Source organism: Aplidium turbinatum, chromosome 6 (genome assembly GCF_918807975.1).
Source record: "Aplidium turbinatum chromosome 6, kaAplTurb1.1, whole genome shotgun sequence".
Classification (NCBI taxonomy): domain Eukaryota; kingdom Metazoa; phylum Chordata; class Ascidiacea; order Aplousobranchia; family Polyclinidae; genus Aplidium; species Aplidium turbinatum.
In genome coordinates, this window is record NC_137477.1 from 1,706,326 (window position 1) to 1,730,803 (window position 24,478).

The 24,478-nt window shown below is 38.3% G+C and overlaps 1 protein-coding gene across 4 annotated transcripts in view; it reads left to right on the forward strand.

Moving 5' to 3' along the window:
* Positions 1–24,478, forward strand: part of LOC145772086 (inter-alpha-trypsin inhibitor heavy chain H3-like) — an 82,778-nt gene that overhangs the window by 16,547 nt on the left and 41,753 nt on the right. Inside the window, exons 14-25 of one of the 4 annotated variants that reach the window (XM_082583909.1) lie at positions 5,859–6,009; positions 6,598–6,808; positions 11,178–11,268; positions 11,806–11,980; positions 14,260–14,481; positions 15,448–15,540; positions 15,953–16,083; positions 17,650–17,986; positions 18,153–18,302; positions 19,043–19,207; positions 20,683–20,858; positions 21,245–22,162. The exons of 1 other annotated variant lie outside the window; for it this stretch is intronic. In XM_082583909.1, coding sequence (XP_082440035.1) covers positions 5,859–6,009; positions 6,598–6,808; positions 11,178–11,268; positions 11,806–11,980; positions 14,260–14,481; positions 15,448–15,540; positions 15,953–16,083; positions 17,650–17,986; positions 18,153–18,302; positions 19,043–19,207; positions 20,683–20,858; positions 21,245–21,404 — 2,062 coding nt within the window. In that variant the 3' untranslated portion in view covers positions 21,405–22,162. Of the gene's footprint in view, positions 1–5,858; positions 6,010–6,597; positions 6,809–11,177; positions 11,269–11,805; positions 11,981–14,259; positions 14,482–15,447; positions 15,541–15,952; positions 16,084–17,649; positions 17,987–18,152; positions 18,303–19,042; positions 19,208–20,682; positions 20,859–21,244; positions 22,201–24,478 lie in introns of those variants that run through there. 2 more of the 4 variants (XM_082583910.1, XM_082583908.1) reach the window with 2 other exon arrangements.

Consider the following 24,478-nt stretch of genomic DNA (forward strand, 5'->3'; position numbering starts at 1 on the left):
ATCTTAATTCAACTTATAAACAAACCATTCTCATACTTAATATAAATTATTCTTATACTTAAATAACCTAAATAAAAAATATAACCACACTATCACCAGAATCGTTCGACCGCGTTTTCTGCTTTGAAAAGTTTGTTGAAATAACTTATGCAACAAATAAAAAATTAGTAATGACAACAAAGATTCAGACTAAGATGCAGGGATAACCTTATACGTAATCGTCAGAGTGATACATAATCGTCAGAGTGACGACGATACCCCTGGGCACGATGGTGGCGAGGTGTGATCAGGACACACGTTCCTCCACATCTGGTTTATTTTTGAAAGTAGGCATAAAGGCAAGGCAATACGGCAGACATACTATCAGCACAGGGAACGAAAGGCATAAAGTAAGAGTAGGCCAAGCTAACATTAACAAGATCAACAGAAACCCGCACCAGAACTAGTTAACAGTAGTAATAGTAGAAGTCCAAAAGTACTGACACACCATGGTTGCTGCTGCTTAATAAAGAGTCCTTGTTCTTGATTAAGAGGTGTGTCGCTTGGAGCATTGTAATCACTGTACACAATTGCACAATGTAAGAAAACCGCAAAACTGCGAATATAACGCAATGTGAGAAGGCGATCAAGCACTGTATTATAATGGGAGACAAGAATGCCGCAAGAACCGCAAAAATGAACTGTGAGCTGCCGGTGTTTTCAGATGCCAGAATCTTGAAGCAAGCAAGAATGAGTGACGTCAGAAAACGTGTAAGCGAACGTGTGCAAAGCTCGCGAGAGCTACAATTGTTAAATGTGGGAGGTTCCATGTAAAATTTATTATAAAAGCTTCTAATGTTAACAAAGTGTTTTATTAGACTTGCAATAAAACTGTAACCTGCGTGATTCTCGTCATTTACAAACATTTTAATTGGGATTATAACAGTCTAGCTGCCATGATTTTCTTCAGTTTGTTCTCACCCAATCTTGAAATATTTTCATTACTGCAATAAAACTTTTTCATTGTAGAATTAGTTCAGAAAAAAATCTCTACGAGTGATCACAATTGCAAATATAGTTTGCATTCGGAGTTCTTTACTTTTGCTTTGGTGCTGCGCGACAATCAACAGAATCACTATAGCGCGGTTTTCTAAACAGACGTTTTTTGAGCTCTTTGCATTAACTCACACAGACACAGCAAGTTTAGTTGCGTGGAATCTACAATTGGAACCTGAGTGTTCAATGGCATAAAACTGGCATCACCAACAGCCTTCTTGGTTTCCATTATTATCATTGGTCAGGGATGGAGGAACCACGTGGGCCTCGTGGGCCTGGGCCCACCTACTTTATTTTCTGGGTGGGCCTGGCCCACCCACTTTTGAAAGCCAAATTTCTTTAAAAAGGTAGAGAAAACGGCAAATCAGAGAGGGAGTTCCAAAAAAAGGTCTTCATTCATTTGATACACACTAGTTTGATTATATCTTTGATAGCTCAATGATGAAATCCAATCTTCAAACTTTTCTGTTGAGTTCATTATTGACTAATTGATGTGCAGCACGTGTGGGACTGTGGGTGTGGTTGCGTGTGACTGGTTGGAGCAATCTATCAATCAATATAATTATTCTCTATGGTTAGAACAGTGATACCATTACATATGCAAGCACTGTATAATGCTACATATTATTACTCCCAGGGTGGTATTATAACTGTGTGTGTATTGTTGCCTTTTTATTTGTGTGTACATCGCCACATTTTGTATAGCACTATAGAGCAATTCAACAGTTTTGTAAATTTTTTGACCACATCCGGCCCAAAAATGGAAAATTTTGCCTGCTGGCACGAAAGGCAATTATGAAAACGCAATGTGTAAACCAGGGGTCGGAAACCTTTTTCTAACAGCGGGCCAAAGCCAAACTTTACATGGTCTTGGCGGGCAGTAGCCTATTAATACCAGCTTTGATAGATTCAGAGACATGATTTCAAGGCGTTGACGTAGCTTAATGCTTTCAGAATATCGGCTAGTAATATCCTTGACGGGAATCAGCTGAACAAAGTCTTAAACATAAAAATCTTTGTTTTCTGCACGCACATACAACCACTTTTTGCTAGATGTTACGTTCTCCGATATCTCTTCTTTTCGTCGAGTTACGGTTCTTGTTGAAAGATTTAGGCCTATATCTGAAAAGCAGTTTTTTTTTCTCTGGATATATGTTTTCAATAGCATTCATCTTACACCTTTTCCGAAATTCTTCATCACTATACGATTTCTTGTCTTTTTCTATTGATTGTGCTACCTTGTAGCTATAGCAAAAGAATTTTCTGATTCATTGGTTTTCCTTTCCTTAGCAACAGAGAAACTTGCTGTTTTAAAGCTATTTTTCACATGTTTTGTATCATAATGGCGCTTTATGTTGAGTTCTTTGTTCATACAAACAGAAACGCTGCAAATCAGAGACTTGGGCCTACTAAAACGATTAATGAAAAGTACTTGTTCTTCCATTCGATTGTACTTGTTGAAGTTCCATTCGATTAGTTTCCATTCTTCCATTCGATTAGTTGTAATAAACCACTGGGGCCTGGCCACATATTATTATAATTTGTAAAGGAGCGGCGGGCCGGATGATTTTTATTGGCGGGCCGTAGTTTTTTGCCGACACCTGGTGTAAACGATTTTAAATATCAGGAATGCAACAATGTTATGGGGGGTCTGGGGAGCTTCGCCCCCCAAAAGTTGGGTTGCTTTTGACTGCTGCACCTCTGGGCCCACCTACTTTTAAAATGGTTCCTCCATCCCTGTCATTGGTGGTAAGAAATGCCTTTAACATGATTCAGTAGGACCAAATGATGACGATTAAAATTGCACTCACAAAAAACGCTACCTCACATCACTTTCAACCTACGTTCCAATCTACATCAAAAAATAAATATCTCCTTCCATGGTCAGCTCACACTTGCTATCATGAGAGTGCCAGAACTAGACAACCTTGTTGTGTTGGTTGACTTCAATGCCAGAGTTTGGAGGGACCATCATATGTGGAAGGGTGTCATAGGCCATGATGGTATCGGGAAATGCAATGCAAACGGAGAACTTCTGCTGGGTCTTTGTGCTGAACAAAACCTAATTGTAGTAAGCTCTTTCCAAAAAACCTCACCGTCGTAAGACTACCTGAAAACATCCTCGCTTTACACAATGGCACATTCTCGACTATGCCCTCATAACCACAAGAGATCAAAGAAACCAGGGAACGTTCTTGCTGGTAGTTGGGGCCAGTTGGGACTAATTACTGCTTCCAGTAAGATTCGTCGATAGACAAGGTGTACCTTGAAAAACAATTTTTCCCGATTGACTACAACAAACACGTATCACACCAAAAAAGATCATCGTACTTTGAATATCATCTTATCTGCTCTAGTGCTGACGTTGTAAGCCATGGGTCAACGTTCGGCCTGAGCGCACGCATTCAAACACAGCTCTCTATGCCTGCGTCAATGGTTTCAAGCCTCTACAAGTATGCGAAACTGCCAGGAATAATCTTATCAACGGACTTTCTTTGTCATAAGATAAACATTCCTACAATTAATACATTAACAATCAATTAACAATTTCTAAAACCAACCAATTGATAAAAGAAAGGTATGACAATGCCTAGTCCAATTCATCTTGTTCATGTGGGACATCCCTTTTCTTTGACAATAAAACATTTACCGGAGATGTAGTTGAAGTTTATTTATTGTTAGGTAGGGAAAGTAGTATAATTTGGACCACCTAATGAAAAATCTTAATATTTTTAAAAAGATTCACAACGTTAGGATGCAAATAACTTTATTTGATGATTAGTTACAGGCTAGTTGGTTTGCAATAACAATTCCAATAAAAAAAACATAACACAAACAAAAAAAACTACATTATTATTATTTTTATATGGTGGTCCATATTATCAACCCAGTTTCTAAAATGGACCACCCTGTTTCATAATATGGACCACCATACGGTAATATGGAACGTTGTCATGTGAAGGTAAATATATCAAGGAAGTCAAACTTCAAAGGCATGAAATATAAAACAAACACTCAATAAATAAAAATAGTCTGAAACGTTCATGATAGTCATCTCAAACAAGTTTCAAATCATTGATCGTTGGCACAGTTGTCACAATTAGTAAAAATGAGCATTTGATATACCAGCACAACTTTTATGGGCCCATTTCGTACTCTTGAAAAGATGATGTCAGGGGTACAAATTTCCAGTAGCACTTGCACAACAAAGTATGGTGCATGTTTCCCCACGTTCTTGACTGGTGATGGCACCAACTTGATGTTTTCCTCTTTTAGAAAGAACTCTCGACATCTTCTGAACCACACTGATTCCAGACTCATCCATGTTATATATTCTGCTTGCAGAAATATTATTTTCTTCTACCACTGAACAAAGAAGTTGGAAATAAGCATCAATTTGGGGTTTGTTGAAACCAGCTGCTCTTTCTAGAGATGTTGCTTCAGGTAACCTAATCTAATAGAGATTTTTAGATGTCGCTTTAAAAAGCTCTGCAACCATGGTTTTCCAGCAAGTTTCTTTTCCTTATTGAACCTGGTATTAATGTTGTTTGCCTCAGCAATTTGAAAAGCCAATCTTCTGACATTTAATAAGGTTAATCACAGGTTAATCCATAAAATCGAGATTCCATCTGTAAGATATGTTGAAAAAGCTGTTCTTCAATATCAAGAGGAAGATCCGCATGTCGACCTAGCTGCTTTTCACCGCCAACAGAAGTCAATTAGATCCTTGTAAATGTCTGTCCTTGTAAATGTCTTGTAAATCCTTGTAAATGTCTTGTAAATGTCTGGTTGTTTTTGGAACATTGAGAACTTTAGAAGCTTTCAGATTGTCTTTGATGGCCCTAACCATACTACCTTGTTGCCAATTTCCATGCTTAGACATGTTGTCAGAATTTAATCAAATCGTTTATGATATCAAAGTAATTATGCAAATTACTGGTAGTACCTTTTATCACTATAAGAAAGCAAGTTACAAATATGTTTTATGATGCAGTCCAGAAAGTTTAAAAAAAATGCATAAATCTCATGGAACTTCATTTCTATGCCTGTCTTCATTACTTAGAAACAAGTTTCTACCAATTGACAATAACTTGGACCACTGGTCCATATTACCAAACAGTTAGGTGGTTCATATATTACAGTAATCTTATTTTGCTTGGTGTCATTTAGATTTAAACAGTGGACATTTCTTCAAGATTTTGGCAGATAGTCATTAGTAATGCCTCTCATGCAGATTATTTTTGTATAATCTTTTGTAACTGTAGCAATTTTTGAAAAATTCTCAATAGTTTAGACCAGCAAAATAACATCGCAGACCCCCAAAACACAAAACCTCTAGTAACAAAGAACCAGCTCAATCCTTTGAATCTAAAATAGTAAAAACTAGGTCAGTAAGAAATGTTAATTCAAGCTGTTCACAAACCATGAAATTATTTACTTCAGTCATTAAAAAAACAGCAGTGGTCCAAATTATCAGCCGGTCCACCTTATAGCACTTTCCCCTACCCTTTTAATAGTTTAGTGAATTTATTGATGTAACAGTAGAACTCGGTTAATCCGGATTCGATTTGACCGGCGATTCCATCCGGATTAGGCGAAGCTCCGGATTAACCGATGACGGTTCTATCAATCCTGACTCATTTGTACTTCCAGTTTCATCCGGATTAGGCGAAGATCCGGATTAACCGAATCCGGATTAACCGAGTTCTACTGTATTTGATTTATTTTGAGAGTTAAATTGTTTTCTATTTGTTCCATTGTTTCCTAGTTTTCCCTATTTGTTTCATCTCGCCTTCGACTTTGATAATATTTTCATTTTTCAGCTACTTTGCTCACTTTTACACTCCTCTTTTCCTTGCTCCTGCTCCCAAGAAAGTGATGTTCATCATTGACAAGTCCGGATCCATGGGAATCGTAAAGATGAATCAAGTCAAGGAAGCCATGCAAACAATTTTAAAAAGCTTGGATGGAGTAGTAAGACATGATTAGCTTCTATTTCGGAAAACCGTTCGGTAGATTACATAATCCATTTGTTACAATTTGTTGCAATGGCTTCTTAAGCGTTCAAGTTGATCCAAACTTAACAAAGAAAAATGAAAAAAAGTTGCGTGTGAGACATTTGAACTTGATAAAAACAAGTACGAAAATAAAAGCATTGTAAGTTGTCTTCACAGCCTCAGCCAATACTTTACTGACATCTTGAGTGCAAACTACCGTCTCTTTTTAAGATCGAAACAATCAACGATCAACCATTGGACTCATTTAGAACGTTTCGTGTTTAAAATGCAGTAACAATGATGATTATTACGTGCGCGATAATGCTTTTTGTAGTATTACCTCCCTGTGTGTTCATCCGTAGAGCACGTGACCTACAGTTCGCGTATATATACGGCTGTCGCCATCAGCAGCCATTTTACTTACTAGTACCTGAGTTATTAAAAAGAGCTAAACTCTACACTTTTAATTATTACGATATTGATAAATGAAATGATAACGAGAACAGTTTCGATGTAATTTTATCATTTCACCGTTTATCCTGCTTAGTTTTGTTTATTGTTTTAGGATTTTTTTGATGTCATATTCTTTGACCACGCAACCAGCAGAGGAACATTGAGGAGAGCCACTGCACAAAACGTCAAAACAGCCTTAAAATACGTGTCATCGGTACGCTCTGGGGGTGGTACGTTAATTATTCCTGCCTTCTTAGCTAGTTTTGGAACATTTAATCGTCATTTTGCTGAAGTTGGAATCCCAAACACAAAGAACTTCACAGGTAAAATATATTACATTCTCATATTGAATTGCTGATTTCCTTTTCAACATTCAATAACACTGGGAGGGAAAAACCTTGGTATTTCAAATTTATGATGTTCGTATGTGAGAAACTTGAAATAACAGTTCAATTAAGAGAATATTAACAGATCCGCATTGCAAAGTTGCACATAAAAGCAAACATTTCATTTTGCAGCTCACTCAACATAATTACTAGTCAATCTAAGCACTTTACATAATGCAGAAATGTTGTGAAAACTGATAACAATTTCTTTTTCGAAAGCAGTTTGATGATTTTCATCCAATATTGTCTCCACATAATAGCTTGTTGATTGCAGTGGGTTCTTTTTCGTGGGGGAGAAGAGGTGTATCATTTTGAACATGTATTAACAGACAACAGTGTCAGCATTGAAGTATTTATGACCACTAAGCACAGAACTTATTTTCACTATTTTCTTGTTGTCATTGTTGAATTTTCTCTGACCTACATTTTGGACTTGAAATTATTTGGCAAAAATAACCAAAATGTCGCGTTGAAAAGACATAAAATTTACGCTGAAAGTGTTTCATAGTAATAGATTTTATGGTGTATTAGCAAGGTTGGATTAATGTAGACCTACATCGTGTTTTCTTAAAATTGTTCCCCTTAAGGTTATTTGCTGGGTCAGCCCTCGGTGTGCACTAAGAATTAATTTGTATGTAAGTATTCCCTTAGATTTCTGCGAAATGCTGAACCTCAGCTCTGTGCCTCTGTTATTTTATATATCATTATCTCCTTGCTAACAAAGGGATGTCGCTAACATCTTGATATTTCTAGACTACTATTAATTTGTGTTGGGTCAAGTTAATTATGATTTAAATTATATTTATTATTTTATCATGTAAGCCAGTGGTTCCCAACCTTTTTTATCCGGTGGACACTTTTAGTCGATATTTAAATCTAAATTCCCCCCCCCCCTATAAATTTAGTTTGTTAAAATATCGTATACATTAATATTTTAATCTAAGTTTTGGAAGATAAACTAAACTTTCGCTAGTAATAAGCTTTTTAGCCTGTAGGCCTAATATTCCTTTTCATACTAAAATAATTTAATTAATGAAGAGCGTTGTTGGAACGTATTTTATTCAAAGAATACACTCAAAAGATAAGAGTCAATGCATTTAACAGTCTGTGCGAAGCTTGTGATTCCTTTGTTTCTTTTGTTTCTACCTCTTGGGGATAGGGTTAGAAAGTTAGTTTGAGTTAGTTTTAAGTTAGTTTTGAGTTGTAAAAATTCATCCTGCAATTTATCGGGAAGTTTTTCCATCAACAACTTGAATGAATTTCGTATTAAATCAAGCTCATCGTCATAAACTTCACGAAAACACAATAAAATATTAAATGAATTCTAGTTCTAATGCTGTGAGATGTTGCAAAATCAATTATTTTTTCAATTCTGGAAGAACTTGTTCTTTGCCGTCAACAAACAGCACTGATGATAATTCTTTAAACATCGGAACATGTTCAATTGTTCATTCTAACATTTCTCTTTCAATTATTATCAAGCTTTTTGGTGAAAGCTTCCAAAGCATCTTTAAATGCTGAACGGTATTGACATCTGCTCCTGGAAGGGCCACCCAATCCAGGCTGGTCGAAGGGTAGAGGCCAGACAAAACGTAGTCCCCCCGCGACCAGAACAGCAGAGCCTTCTAGTACCTTAAGACAATCTCTAAATGACGATGACATAAATCAATCACTCTCCTCCAACCTGCCTTGAGCCAGCATGGAAGCAGTACAGCTTGTAAATTCACATGGTATCAATATGTCAATGGCTCATAGATGCAGATGACCCATGTTGATGCGCGATTGGATATAGACCATATATTGGTGTTTTTCCCTTGCATTTTCAGATTTATTTTATTCAATGGACCAAACAAATCAACCAAATAAGCAAGGAATCTAATCCATCTGTCATCATTCAGCATGCACCAATGGGGAATGGTCTCTTCCTCTTCTTGTGAATGTGGTGCCAAGAGGAACAGACCACAGACCACATCATCAATGACTGTTCCATCTTCAAGCTACCTAACGGAGTGGAAGGTCTGCGTGTCATGGATGATGAAACCAAAAACTGGCTGCTCTCTAGTAGCCTTCCAGTGTAGTCCGGGAACATCGTGAATCTGGGGTGGTAAAAGGATAGACCTTCGGCCCCAGAGGCTCACACGACGACGAAGATCATTCAGCAATGCAACAAATTCCAATTTTATTTAAAAGTCAAAAATTAATTTAAGCTCGTCCCTGAGCTCAAGCACTCGCTGGTTATCTTTTCTCTTGAAAGCCATCTAGTATTTGCATGAAATCGAAGTAGGCCTACGTGATCGTCTGCATCCATGTCAGTGTACAGTTGCTTAAATAATCAGAATTTAATCCCATAATAATTTCTTCTTTAACGCCCTAGTCTAAGCCATCTTAATAGGCTTAAAAGGGTTTACAATCCTAAAGCCAAATTCTTTTCTGAAAATTGCAAAATCCCCCCTAGTGAGGAATTCCCCCCTCCTCCCGGTTGGAACCACTTGGTGTAAGCTAAATATCCCACAGAAACTTATTTAATTTCCGAAACATTTTAAGGTATAACGCGCCTTTTAAAATATCAACTAAACTGTCCATAAATAAACGCCATTCTGAAGACTTATTATCGCCACCTTTCGTATGAGAGACAGTTTTCAAAGCTCAGGGCAAGTCGTGGAAATCCAGGTGAGTGTAGTCCAGTGCTGTTATGCTATGTTTGGCGGATGGGTTTCTTATGGTCGGATAGTTTTTGCCAAGCACTACCGATGTACGACTCCTAGATCAGAAGGGGCGAAGTTCTAACCTTATGTCTTCTAGAGTGCACTGCCTGTTAACACCATACAACATAAACTTTGTATAAGTTAATATAATTTAAACTAGGGTAGACCAACTCAATAATAATAATAACATTAGAATCAATGTTTCGAGTCAATCTTGAGGTTTAACCTTGAATTAATGTTCTGAATGTCATTCCTTTCTTTGATGACTGCCTTTTGATTGGGTGGTTTTCCTTTACGTCGTGCCGCCGAGTCGCCGTTGTCAAAAGTGTACTGCTTAAATTCTTCCGCAAGCCACGTTCTAGCCTTGGCGGCCTTTAGGAGACCAACACTCTTCAGACGCAGGCAGTATTGTAAAAGGGCACTCCACGCATGCATTCCATTTGGTGCTTTGTAAATTGGAACTGTCAAGAACGACATGGTCAGCAGTTTGTTCTTCCGCGCCGCATTCGCAGGCCAATGAGGAAACCAGACCCCACCTGTACAATAAGGTGTACATATTGGAATAGAAGCAGCCGATTCCTGCTCGGATTCTATTGAGCTTGACCCAAGTCGGCCGGGGCAGGCCAATACCGGAGAAGCACGGCATCGGGTGAGGTATAAGATCATAGAGTTTAGTGTCGGTGGCACACCATGATACATGCCAAGTGTCTTCCATGTAATGCGCTGGGATGGTGATATGATCACTGAATAGTTGCATCAGTTCAAGGGCCGCTTACATTGCAATATGCGCAAATGGGATTTGGCTTCCTCATTAGCATGCGAATGCGGTGTGGAGGAACAAACTACTGACCATGTTGTTCTTGAATGTCTCATTTACAAATAATGAAATGCATGGCATAGCAGCACTGGACGAAGTTACAGTAACCTAGATTTCCATCACCTGCCCTGAAATCTGAACAATCTTGTTTCACATGATGGAAGAAGTTCAAAGGTAGCTGGTACAAAATAGTGCCATGATTTCATCGGTAAAGAGATTCTTGAGGTAGGGTGTAGAGTTTTGCTTGAAGCAATAGGACCTTTAGCTAAGACTTACATTTTCAACCTTCCAGTAGTGACTTACAGCAACGGAACAAAATCAGGCTAGTGACAACAAGAGACAGATCAGGGTATCTTTAACAGGTAAAAGGGTAAGCCCTTGACCACAGAATGAAGTCTTTGTCTGGGGCGTAATCTTTTTTCTATATTTACATAAAAACACAAGATTTTATTTGAGTATTGCTATTGCAAAAAGTTTTATTGAACGCCTTTTGTTTAAAAGCGTAATTTTCCGATGTTTGGCATCTGAAACAATAAGGACACGGAGGCAGCTGACTCGATGACTGATATAATCTTTCGCTGCTTCCTGTCTGTTGTGGAGATCAGTTTGTTATGGTGCCAGTTTTTTGTTTGTTTATACTTCTACCGTAGGCCTACTATTCTCACAACAGACGAAGTGAAAGTTTTTATCTTTCTCTCTTTTTTTATGTATTTAAATCAATCTTGAAAACTGTTCAAATGGATACAAAATTTTAAAATTAAACATTATTTTTAAAACTAACTAGAAATGTACCAAGATCGTGATGCCGAAGATGACAGGACGGTCGTAACTGAAGATGATTACGTAAACCTCATTGTCTTCTTAACTGATGGCCAGTAAGTGATTGGACGTGTAGTACTGTAGACCAGAGGTCACCAAAATGTTTTGATAAAACGTCAGGAGGCTGTAAAAACGATGATCATGGCCGGAAAATAATTTTTTCAATGCTGTAACTAGTGGTGGTAATTCAACAGAGTGGGTGTAATAAATTGGGTGGACGTATTTGCTGAAAAACAAAATGGCAAAGAAAAATAAACTGGCTGCCTCACTCTCAAGAAGTCAATGTTAAGGCAAAATTATACGAGCATGCTACTCATAACCTGGTTCGACTCCGGCTTAAGCTGGTTGTTGAAAACATCGCTCACCTCTACCTAGTCTTAGGGTGTAATAAATTGGGTGGAGGTAGTTGCTGAAGGAAAGGCGACCGAGAGAAAGGAACTGGCCACCCTACTCTCCTTAGTGCCGAAGGCTTAGTGCAATGAAAACCTTATCTTTTTATATCCGACAGTTGAAATCAAACATGAGATCACTACCTTTCACTTCCAATACGTTTGTTAATATATTTTTTGGAAATTTTCTTTCTTGGCTGGCAGGGGGGAGAGTCCTTCAGAAGTTTTAAGACAAATTAAAAGAAACAACATCCACAAGATCGCGATCCACACAATCGCGTTCGGACAAGACGCGGCTCGAGATCTCCTCCAAGCCATCGCTGCCCAGCACGATGGGACCTATAGGATGGTGTTTGATGGCTTGACCGCCACTGCGCAGGTCAGTATTGTTGGATCATAATTTGCCAATTTTCCATATTGGTTCTGTTGATGGAATAATAATCTCATTGAAATTTTTGTAAAGACAAAAAACAAAACAAAAAAATATAAATTTATAAGAAAAACATTCAGTTTGGATTAATCATGGATTCATTTAATCTAATTTTGGGCAAAAAAAGCCTTGGAGAGATTATTTCCCGCTGTCTCACATACTTGTGGAGACTTTGAACCACTGACACAGGCCTAGTCAACCAAATCGGAAAAGTGGAGTTTTTCATTGTTGTTGTATTGTTACCTGTGACCCTGTGCGCAAACGGTCTTGTTCTCTTTCCTTTCTTTGGTCTAGGTTTATAACTCCATGCAAATAATAAGAAACAATTGTGCACGTCTTCGTTTTATTTCTCCATTTTTCTCAACTCTGGTGATAAGCAAAAGAAACGACCGTTCTATAACTAAACCAAACTAAAACTGCTGCATTTTTCTTCACGTAGTCAAAATAATGAATCGTGTGACTTACAAAAAATGTGAGATCATCTGAAGGCAAGCGCGAGACTAATTTAGTTTCTCGCGCGAGCTTGCGATGATCGAAGCCAAACGTCACACCAGCCCACCCCCCCTCCCTCCAAATGAACCATGTGAGTATCCAAACAAAAATGGTGAATCGACAAAAGATAACTGGTGAACACAATAATGCAACAAATAAGAAAGCGACATTAACATAACTGAGGATCACCGATGTTCAAACTTGGAGTTGTACAAGGTATAACATGACTCCGTAAGATTTCTGTTAAGAAGCCTCTGAAATTCATCGGACAGCATTTCGTTACAGAATTTACCAACTTAGCTCATAGTATCAGCTCTCGCACGTGTCTACGGGTCCCTCGGATGTTTTCATTTGTCAGCGCAGATCTCATCGGCCACAAATCCATTCTTTCTGGATGTGCCACAGCGATCTGGAATTATAAATCTGACTGGTGTGACGCCGCCAGGATTGCTATTCAATCCTGCCAGTATATAAAGTGTAGAAAGGAAACCTGTGCGGGGTAGAGGAAAGCGTTTTAAATATCTATGAAGTATAATTAACAGTATTTACTTATGTATGCTAACAACATCCCCCTGAATGATATGTAGAAGCGATACTAACGAATTTATTAACAAAACTGCACTCAAGATAAAAAATATATATCCGCTTGCATCCGTAATTTTAGTTTGAGATTTGTCGTTTACCAACTACAGTACAATAAATATTTCAGTTTATATGTTCTCTTCTCCTTTGTAAGTGCTTCCTTCTTCTTTCTTCTTAAAACGAATTGGCTTGAAAATCGTCTCTTTTCTAGAACTTTCCTTTGAAATTGTTCGCCAATCTTCCTCTGCTTCGTTGAAGCATTTACAGTTGTTCAATATAGTTTCTATAACGTTAAAAGTGGTAATCACGTCGGGGTCACTAATGTGCGCAAACGGTCTTGTTCTCTTTCCTTTCTTTGGTCTAGGTTTATAACTCCATGCAAATAGCAAGAAACAATTGTGCACGTCTTCGTTTTATTTCTCCATTTTTTTCAACTCTGGTGATAAGCAAAAGAAACGACCGTTCTGTAACTAAACCAAACTAAAACTGCTGCATTTTTCTTCACGTAGTCAAAAAAAATGAATCGTGTGACTTACACAAAATGTGAGATCATCTGAAGACAAGCGCGAGACTAATTTAATATCTCGCGCGAGCTTGCGATGATCGAAGCCCTTGTCACAACCCATTAGATGCTGCTAAATAAAGAGCTGTTCTGGAAATGTTTTGTTCAAGCGCACACCGCGAGAATCGAACCAGATTTGCCAATTCTTTGTTGGCAAAGGCCGAGCGCCTGTCCAACTAAGCTATCGGGTGGAATCTAATTCCAATAAGTAACTCGTTATGTTCATTAAGATCAATCAATCAATCATTTTATTTTTCGTCATTAACGCGTTCGGGACGAAAAAGATACTAACTACAAAAATCGATATAAACCTACCAGCACGTTAACGAACGGGAAAAGGTGGCAAAACCTTGAAAGGTTTAAAACGTGCCTGAATGAAAAATTATGTAGTAGGCTATATATCAGTAGTTAGCACGGCCACAAAACCCAAAAAAAAAAAAATAGCAAAAAATAAAACAAAAACAGAGAGAAGCACACATGTAGTAATGAATGACAGCCTAATGAAAAGTCGTCATTCATTCGGTTGCATACATTGCGTTGATGGAGATTCATCAACGACATTTAATAAGAAAACTTTAATTATCACATTTAGATCGAAGATTTCTTTCAAGAGATTGCTGCACCTGCTTTAAGAAACATCTCAATACAGTACCCAGTCAACCGTGTCGCTGACGTCACCAAAAGCAAGTTTCAGGTGATACGTTCGAAGTCTGAGATAGTTTGGGCGGGAAGAATAAAGGAAGAGGAAGAACTATTGGCTGTTGGGTTGGATGAAAATTTCAACAGAGGAGAAGATGTGATGATAAATGCTCACGTGAGTTTGGTAGTGAATCGTGGTAATGGATGAATTGGCAGTGGATCGCGGTGGTGGATGGATTGATGATGCATCGTGAGGTATATTGTCGTGGTGGTAATACAGGGATTGGTGTAATCGGTGGTGTCATCAGGGATTGGTGTAATCGGGTAATAGAAGGATTGGTAGTGGATCATTGTAATGGAAGTTCTGGTAGTGGATCGTGGTAATGGAGGGATTGGTGGTGGATCGTAGGGTAGACTGTCGTTGTGGTAGTGCATTGATTGATGGTAAATCGGAGTGGTGGTCTCTGTTCTGAATAGATTGGTGGTGGATCGGGGTGGTGATTTTTGTTCTGAATAGATTGGTGGTGGTTCGGAGTGGTGGTCTCTGTTCTGAATAGATTGGTGGTGGATCGGGGTGGTGGTCTCTGTTCTGAATAGATTGGTTGTGGATTGGAGTGGCGGTCTCTGTTCTGAATAGATTGGTGGTAGATCGGGGTGGCGGTCTCTGTTCTGAATAGATTGGTGGTGGATCGGAGTGGTGGTCTCTGTTCTAAATAGATTGGTTGTGGATCGGAGTGGTGGTCTCTGTTCTGAATAGATTGGTGGTGGATCGGGGTGGTGATCTCTGTTCTGAATAGATTGATGGTTGATCGGGTGGTGGTCTCTGTTTTGAATAGATTGATGGTGGATCGGGTGGTGGTCTCTGTTCTGAATAGATTGATGGTGGATCTGGTGGTGGTCTCTGTTCTGAAAAGATTGGTGGTGGATTGGGTGATGGCAGGATTAGTGATGCATCGTGGAGTATATTGTCGTGGTGGTAGTGGTAGCGCATTGAATGATTGTAGATTGGGGTGGTGGTCTCTATTCTGAATAGATTGGTGGTGGATTGGGGTGGTGGTGGTGGTCTCTGTTCTGAATAGATTGGTGGTGTATTGTCATGGTGGTTCATAAGTGGTAGATTAATTTGTTTACTTTTTTTCAGCTTTCTGGTTTTTACCTCGACGAAGCTTTAGAATTTGATATCCCGATTGACCCTAACCAAGCAACGTCACGTATCTTGACGTCACAATATCAGGTGACGTCATTGCACTTAACACTGAAATAATCGCATCACGTTGAACACTGTTCGATAGATTGCTTTTTACATGGGAAACTAAGCGCTTTAAAAATGTATTAAATTTGAGGGTGTCTATAGGAAATATTTATCTTCGGAGTGAGAAAGCCTTTTCCGGGCCATCAACTTGTTGGTTTTATATCAGTACTGGCTTTGTTTTTGCAAAGTACCGATTTTGTATATTGCTTTCTGTTGTGAGTTCAAAAAGACCAACAAAAGATAAGATATTAGGTGATCAAGATGTTCTATCTAAGAAAAATTGTCTTCAAAAATTATCTTTCATGTTTTAATTCGGACTATTTAATATATTTACGAAATCAAGCTTAATATTTTTGCTGATTTGTACACTAAAAAGCATTTTCTTCATTCTTAGATAGCCAACTTTACTGAGAGACTTTGGGCTTTCCTACAAATCAAAGACCTTTTGAAAGAACTTGTACTTGCGAAAGGAAATCCAAACGCTTCGGCGTTGATAGAAGAAAAGGCGCTCAACTTGTCGTTGCAGTAAGAAGTTTGTATTTATGTTTCTAATTTCATGTTTATGTATAGTAAAGATTACTGTATATGAAATACAATGTTATGTTTTTGAGCCAAATGTTCCAATCCTTGGCCAAACCCCCAAACAGATATTCCATCCTTAATCCAAACTCGATTAAGCATGGAAAATTAGCTTTAGCACAGAGGATGAAAATAGTTTCATTTTGGAAACCTTTGCTGAGCCTTGAATTGGGTTTTTTATGTTTCATGGTCCATGATATTTCTTTTCATAAAAACAATGATTTTTGATGTTAAAGTAAGAGCAAGTTTGTATTGTTTGGTTTGTAGAGGGCACGTTTTTCCGTTTTGATAAAAAAAATTTTGTTCTCCCGAGAAGGTTCAAGAGTGTTCGAATGTCTTCTGTTTGTATTTTAAACAATAAAAATACTAAGGCCACGTTTTATCTTTCGCTTAAAAATATACCTACCCCTTGTAAAAATAAAACGAAATACCCTACCGCCGAAAACTTGATAATGCGTAAATCAGTTTATAACACTCTTGTAGTTTTTTCTTTTCATGAATCCTCTGCTATAGATTACGTCACCAAAATCAAAACGCATAGTTCAAGCATGAACTTTTGCAATCACAATTCACCTCAAGCCTTACAATGTTGTTTAAAACTGGTTGGTCAAATGTTTGTTAATGATCATCTTGAGACTTTGACTTCTGCATATTTTAAAGTGGAGTCAAAGTTTATTGATCACGAAAGTTACTTTTGCAAAACTTTTTGCGGTTATGCTTTTTGACTATTTTTGTATTATGAGCATTCTCTGCAAAAACTTCCAGACTTAAGATGAAACAGAATCAAATGTAAAGGTTATACACTTTCTATAGATCTTTTTTTTCATAAGATCAGATTTTTAATGCATTGTAACAAAGATTGGAATTTTGGCCAACATTTAACTGAAAACATTGCGTTTGTCGGACATAGCCTATGCTAGCCAATCTATTGTCCAGTGGTTTGCATCTGCTTGCACCCGTACAGCAATATACAATGAATGAACTGAAAGCTATTTTTAGGCTAGTGTAATTTTAGCAAACATTTATCAACAATGAAGAAGTGGAAAGATAAAAGCAAAGATAATTTTATATTTAAAAAAAAAGCCAAAAAAATATAGGACACTATATTCTAGGGCTAAATGAAACAATTATTTTGTTGTCTGTTTTGAAAATCTTAAAATTATCTGGCAACACTATAGTAACAAGAAAGGGTCTGTCTTTTTTTAACGTAGTGGAAGTTTTACAGTGATTTGAGACTCAGTGATCACATTTTGGCAATTTGGATTCTCAAAACTATCATTTCAAAGGGGTATAAAGTAGATTTATTCTAGAGCTCAAAATCAAAATGACATCAGCCTCCAGTGGTTAGGCTATGATAGGTTAGGTTCCCACGTTGACAAGGCCTGTGCAGGCTATATCGATCGCTATGATTCACCAGCAACACAAATCAGGCTGCTTAAACTGAAAAACTTGTTTATAGTGAAGCTGAAGTAAATGTAGTATACTGATTTTAGTTTTTGTATCTTCCTCCAGGTATAACTTCGTGACTCCTCTTACTTCCATGGTGGTTGTTCTTCCTGAAGCTCTCAAAGACATTGAGGAAGAATTAAAAAATGAAGAAAGAAATGAAAAATTAAATGTTGACGAAAGCGGAGAAGCTGGAGGAGGGGGATCTGGAAGAGGGGTGGGATCTGGAGGAAGTGGAGGAACTGGAGGAGCTGGAGGGAGTGGAGGATCTGGAGGGAGTGGAGGAGCTGGAGGGAGTAGAGGAGGAGTTGGAAGAGGTGGAGCTTTTGGAGATCCCCACTTCATCATCCCACTTCGTTGGGACATAAACCTCTGCTTTAATTGGGATGGAGAAGACGGAGAGGTAATCAACTGTCAATATAATATAGACTATAGCCAAGGCAGAGTCTTTAAAGAGCTTTCACTGAAACTATTTTGAAGTATTTCTCATAAATTCTTGTAAGATATTTGTCTTATTTCAGGCCATTTTTTTAATCACGACAGTTTTCATCTTTTCCTACCTCATTCAGGTTTATAACTTGTTTTACGACCCGTCAGCTGGAGTGACTGTTAATGGCAAGCTGATCAGAATTGAAGCCCAAGAAGGAACTGGCAAAGATCACAAAACGTACTTCGCAATGATGGGATTCGTTCTGCCAAATCACAACCTCAAGATATTGGTCAGTATGCGTAAGATAAGGCATGGCAAATGGCTTCGATTTTGTGATCCGAAAGTTGATTGAGGTTTCCAGGGCTGTAGAGTTAGAATCGAAGTCGTGGAATCGGAATTGTGGAGTTGGAGTCGTATAGTTTTTTCCCGATTCCACAGTCCAATCAGGGCTGCAGAGTCGGAGGGATTTTGACATATCTGGAGTCGGAGTCGGCCAATAAAACGAGGAAACCGTTTCCAGCGTGAGACAATCATAGAATTTTTTTTGCATACTCCTGGAAATCTATCAGCAACTGAACTGATCTGTGTGGATATGGATTTAAAGCTCCTGCAATAAAAAAGGTGCAATATAAAAATGAATGTTATATTATAAAACAGGAATCGGAGTCGTATATTTTTCTCCCGACCCCGCAGTCCTGATTTTTACTATTGCTGTACTTCAGAGTGCTAGTCTAAAAATTTCAAGGCAAGTTGCTTCAAATCGTTGGTAAACAATTTTTTGCCGCAAACCCGCGTATACATTTTGTTTGTATAGTAAATGCGATCAGTTAACTAAATGCTTTATTTTATGATTAAACTTTCACACGCAACAGACGACTTGTCATTCTGGAAAAGTTGCCCCCTTCTCAAATACTGTTACAAACGATTACTTCATGCCATGATCTTTTCACGACAATTTATAACTTTCTCTTTTGATAAAAGCCAAAGAAATTGAGGCTTTTTTTCATAGTTTTTAATTTATTTTGTTAGATTCGTCCTGAAACGGTTACCCTGATCTCTAAGGGGATCAGAAACATCATCCTACCCGTGTTGTCTAATATGACGATAACTAGGCATGGGGTCAGATTACGTATGTACGACGTCAAGTTCAGGAGCGCGAAGATTGAGTTGTTGGGCGAGGATTGGATTTTTCAGGTGAGAGGTTTAATCTTTATAAGTTTAGCTGTGCAAAATATACTGTACATTCCGTACTAGTATCGCTAGTCCCACAGCCAACCCGCAGCATTAGGCTGCAAAAGAATGTTCAATCTACATTTCAGGATAGTTAACAGTTTCTGTTTTTCCATCTATTCTGGAGGAATGTTTAACCTCCTATTCACTAGTTGTTGTACGGGAATGGTAGCTCACTTAGTTGGCCCTTAGATTTGGTTTGTTACCATTCTTATACACATTGTTGGATCATAATATCCAATACTGTCAGCTGCGTGGCCGAGTTGTGAAATGTCAGGTATGACTCTTTAAAGGGCGCCGGTTGGACACCGCTCATGAGCATGTGACTGTGTCTTTGGCCAGATAGTTAAAAGCATTTCTGAAAGTGGACACAGAGATTGACTTCTATGCCTTTCTGTCCAATTAATCTAAATCTTCAACAAACTGGCGTAAGCCTGGATACAACAATAAAAGCATGTGGCTATATCTTTGGCAAGAAACTTAAAGGCACGCCTGAAGGTGGACACAGAGATTGGCTTCCTTGTCTTCCTGTCTACTTATTCTAAATTCTACATCTTAAAACACCAGCCATAAAGCCTGGATACGACAAAAAAATTAGCATCTTGTCAAAAGCTTTGTTAGTTCGTATGCAATGTAGCCTACCTCTGTAATAAAAAGTTTGAAGTCATTGGTCATCAACGGAAGTGTGCAAGGCTATCTACATTCCATGGAACGTGTTGTCCACACGTACGCTCCGCGATCATTGTTGTTTGATCTGCTTTTTATATGTTTTTTAAATATAGCTAAATTTTATCATTTTACAATTTTGACAGAGAGGTGACTTTCTTCAACCATAGACAGATAAAACCAAGCAACCACACGTTAACATCATACATTACAGTGAACATAAACTATAAACTACGGACGTTTTCGGCCATACTCAAGTTAGCCCTTCTCAAGTAACGAAAATAACTGATTTTACGTCTACATTTAAAATAAATAACCGATCTACACAATGAATTGAAAAACGAAATGCACAAGAATGAAACGGCAAAGCAGAGGAGAAAGGCACATCACATGGTGGTTAATTACGCGAAAAGGCAAAAGCGCATCATACAACGAATTATATTAACAAAAAACGTTGAGGAGATAGGAAGCGCCTGCGGCAACAACTGCGTGTTGCGAGGATTGCAGGATTTTATGAGCATTTTTATCATTTTTGTTTCTGATGAAGACACTCTCGTGTGTCAAAAATGTTTAAAGTAAATGTTTGCTGTTGGTTTTGTTGTGTAAAATAAATGTGTGAAATCCGGTAATATTAGTTAGCTTTGGATGTTTCTACCTTTTTTGTTTGTTTGCAAAGTCGGGTTTTTATCAACTTAATAGTTAGAACAACCTCAAGGTTCCTTTTTGTGTCCATCTTAGTCTGCCATCCCTTAATTGCTTGATGACATTCGCAGATCTCCATTATCCGCAACACTCACGACCGTTACAGAGCATCCCACCTGGATTTCGTTGTGGATAGCTACAAAAATTACTTGAAAGCGCCACTGAACGGAATTATCGGACAGTTTTTCAACAGTACCTTTAGGGTTGATCATAACGCCAAGTCAAATCGTACCATGATGACGATCAAGTAAGTTTCCTTTTTTGCATTTTCTTTGGTTGAATCATTTCAATTTATTTTATGTCTTCAACTGACGTAACGAAGTAGAAAGTCTGCGCGTCTTGGATGATGCAATCAAAGACTGGCTGCTTTCTAGCAGCCTTTCAGCGTAGTCTGAGAACATCGTTAATCTGGAGTGGAAAAGTAGGCTATAGACTCTCGGCTTCAGATGCTCAAACGAAGATTTTATTTCTAACCATCAAACCAAACGCAATACTTGCCATAGCAACGCAGACGTAACAAAACTAAAAAGCGACAAAGTCAAGTTAATTAAAAGTAAATATGCGAAGTTTGCTTTCTTGGTTAAATATCTGAAATCATTTGTTAAAAATTTAAACCTGTTTCTTTTGTCATAGCAACCGTTCCTGTGCAGTGAAACTAGTCCAAAGGAAACCTCATTATTTGCAAAACAAGATCATGTGTTTGACCTGCAATGCAACTCACGTCATCGAAGATACACGCGAGCACTATCTACTGGAGGATGTTCTGACGAGCCCGACCTACCTCTGGATTTGAAACTGCTCTCTGTCCTACAGGAAACAACAAATAACACTTTGTTGTTGTGATAAGAATGATTGAGTTATTTACTTGCGACATTGTAAAATACAACGTTCCCTTTAAGCTGGACCAGTGATTAGGGACACTACATTACAAGTCACGCAGTCCCGCTTTTCTGGCCACATTGGAAGGGTCAATTGCCAATTTGAAAATTCTTTCACGCCTTGCTACAAGCCTACTTTCTACAAAACAACTCAAACCACTTAAAAACCAACTTCACTAGCCTACTCTCGTATTACAGCCCATCAAATGTACCAACTTTGTAAATCAGAAAAAGCGTAGCCTAACCCTTCTAGTGTGGCTGATAAGTCAAAAGCGGATGTAGTTGCGTATCCCATAATCTAGAATCCCTAACCAGTGACGCAACAATCATTGGTTAACTCACTCAACTCCTTTGGCAAAAAACTGTTTCTTGCTCATCAACACAATGAAAGGTTATACAAAACTTTGTTCAGAAATATACTCAGTCAACTTCTCACCCAGCATACAATAGGCCAAAGCTTTCGAGGGGCAAGCAATAAGAAAAACACCACTAATTTTTTTGCAGCTTGGTCTCGTCAATAAGTTTCCATTCTTCCTTCATTGTCGATGCTTGAGCGTACACAAGTACTCCTGATGACGTTCCGTGCCTTGCTGACGTCAACGTTAAGGGCTGCGTCACGTTGTTTTACATTGGTTCGATCAGCGTGACGTCAAAGCGCCACCCCTAGCTCTCACGGTTCAAACGAAGGAAAGGATCAACTTACGAATAAAGGTGTAAATATTAGCAAGATTATGTGATTAACTGGGCAATAGGAAATTGCTTTGTTTTGCTAAGAAAATATGTTCAACTGATCCGTTCCATTATGCCTGCTGGTTTTAACTCAACGCGCCAACAGGCTAACTAAAACGAAGGGAGCCTGTTCAACAGGGATATAATTAAAAACATGCTACATTCCTCTGGTGCAGTGCGCCTGACATAAACTGTCTTGAAAGGAGAATATTTTTAATTTACTTCGACGTTTTTTCAGAATTAACAATGATGTAGCCCAGAGGTTACCAACCTTTTTTGCATGCAGGCCACTTTGGCGCTAAGGAGAGCTGTGGCGGGCCGCACTAATAAAATTTTAGGTAGGTTGGCTCTTATGCTAGAAAAGAACGCATTTCGTACGCAGTATCCAGCGTTACATGTTGTTAATATTTATCTTTGAATACCGCAGCAACGAAATTAGTCGAACAACGCTACTGCCAGGCCAAGCTCCTCTAACAACACTTTTGACTTCTTTAACAATGCCTAATAAACGAGAAACTTGTTTTGCGCACATAGGCCTATAGCGAGGCGAGCGGTTTCATCAGAATATTCATCGCCAAGCAAGAGTGGTGTTGTCACTTCGCTTCACAAAAGATATCTTGCCATTAACAGTTTCAGTAAACAAGGAAATGTTTGACACATCGCAATACAGGCAACAATGGTGACCTGCAAACATATCAGCGAAAAATAGGCTCCAATAACAGGGAGAAAGAAACCAGGCACCATGAAACAAACGCTTGTGGAAATCATCGAAAAAACGTTTCTATCGTAACTCATGAACAGCGTTCCCTATAAAACAGCAATTTGGTGCTTCATCCATTTTGTGAGAGTCTATAAAACCGTCTTTCTTTGATTATACTGTCACTTGCCGTGCTTATCAGCATGGCAAGTATTGTTGATTAACAACATTTTGCAATACTAAGCTAAATATTTTCATAACACAACCAGAAAAACTCTTTATATTTATATATAATATTTTGCCCACTTATTATAGATTGAGTTGGCACACCGACCTACTTTGCTAACAAAAACTTGCATAAAGGGAACACTGCTCGTGAAACACAATAACGGTGAAACGCACACTAGTGTTTACATGACATTTACAAACTTAAAATAAGCAACCTTATGCCCACAGACAATTTCGACAATCTGATTGGTCGGTCTGTGGAATCGTATGCAAAGCGAAAATATGCTTCCCGGAAAGTATTTTTTGTCTTCATGCTTTTTAACTCTTCAAGAAAAGTATTTTTTTATACTGGTACGTTGATACCTTCCGCGGGCCGCACCTAACAGCGTGGCGGGCCGCCAGTTGGTGACCCCTGATGTAGCCTATTGCTGTTTTTTGCAGATTCTCTCAAATTCGTAATATTGTGTAAAGCATTAAATAGAGGTTTTATTCATAGGGGCAGATCCAGCGAGTAGCTTTAGGATCAAGAGGGCGATTTCGACAAAACACAATGATGTTTACGTCTGCAATAATCCTCAAATACACCGTGAATAAAGTTACTTTTCTGTATTTTAAAGGATGACTCCCCCCTCTGGATCTGCCACTGCTTCATTCTGTAGTGTTAATTTCATATTAGCGCATGCGGGCTTGTAGAGCAAACTTCGTTCCAATGAAACCGCCGATAGATGTTTACCAAACTTTGAGTTTTGCTTTAGCTATTATCATGTGGTTGAAAGAAACCGGTTTTTAGAATGCTTGATGCCTGCAGCAGTTTCACATGTCTATAAACGGAAAAGAAACTTCCAGTGGTTGTAGATATAAGTGGGATTTGTAATGTCACGTAGACACATTTTGTCGCATATTATTCTAGTTAGGTGGAGAAGCAATTGACGATGAAGTGAAGGTAGCTTGATCTAGAGTAGACTACAACTCTAAGCTTTGTTTCGTTTGCATCAAGTTAAGCAGCAGGCTAAGGGAAAGTTGATTATACTTGAATGTTATAAGGACGTTGTGCTACCTCATTTTAATGTTTAAGTTTCTCTTTCCTTGCGAAATGAGCGAAAATTGCGACAAATCAAGAGAACTTCAAGAAAAAGTCAGTTTTGTAGCAATATGCTGCAATTATATTTAAAATTGAGAGCTGATAATTTTTTTCCGTCTGTGATGTTAACCAGTGCTTGTGGCTTATGGTCAGAATATCGCTATTAAATTACTGAGTGTTCGTTACACGAAAATTTGAAATGAAAAGAACGTGCATGGCGATATAACTACCAAATGGACTCTGAATTTAACAGA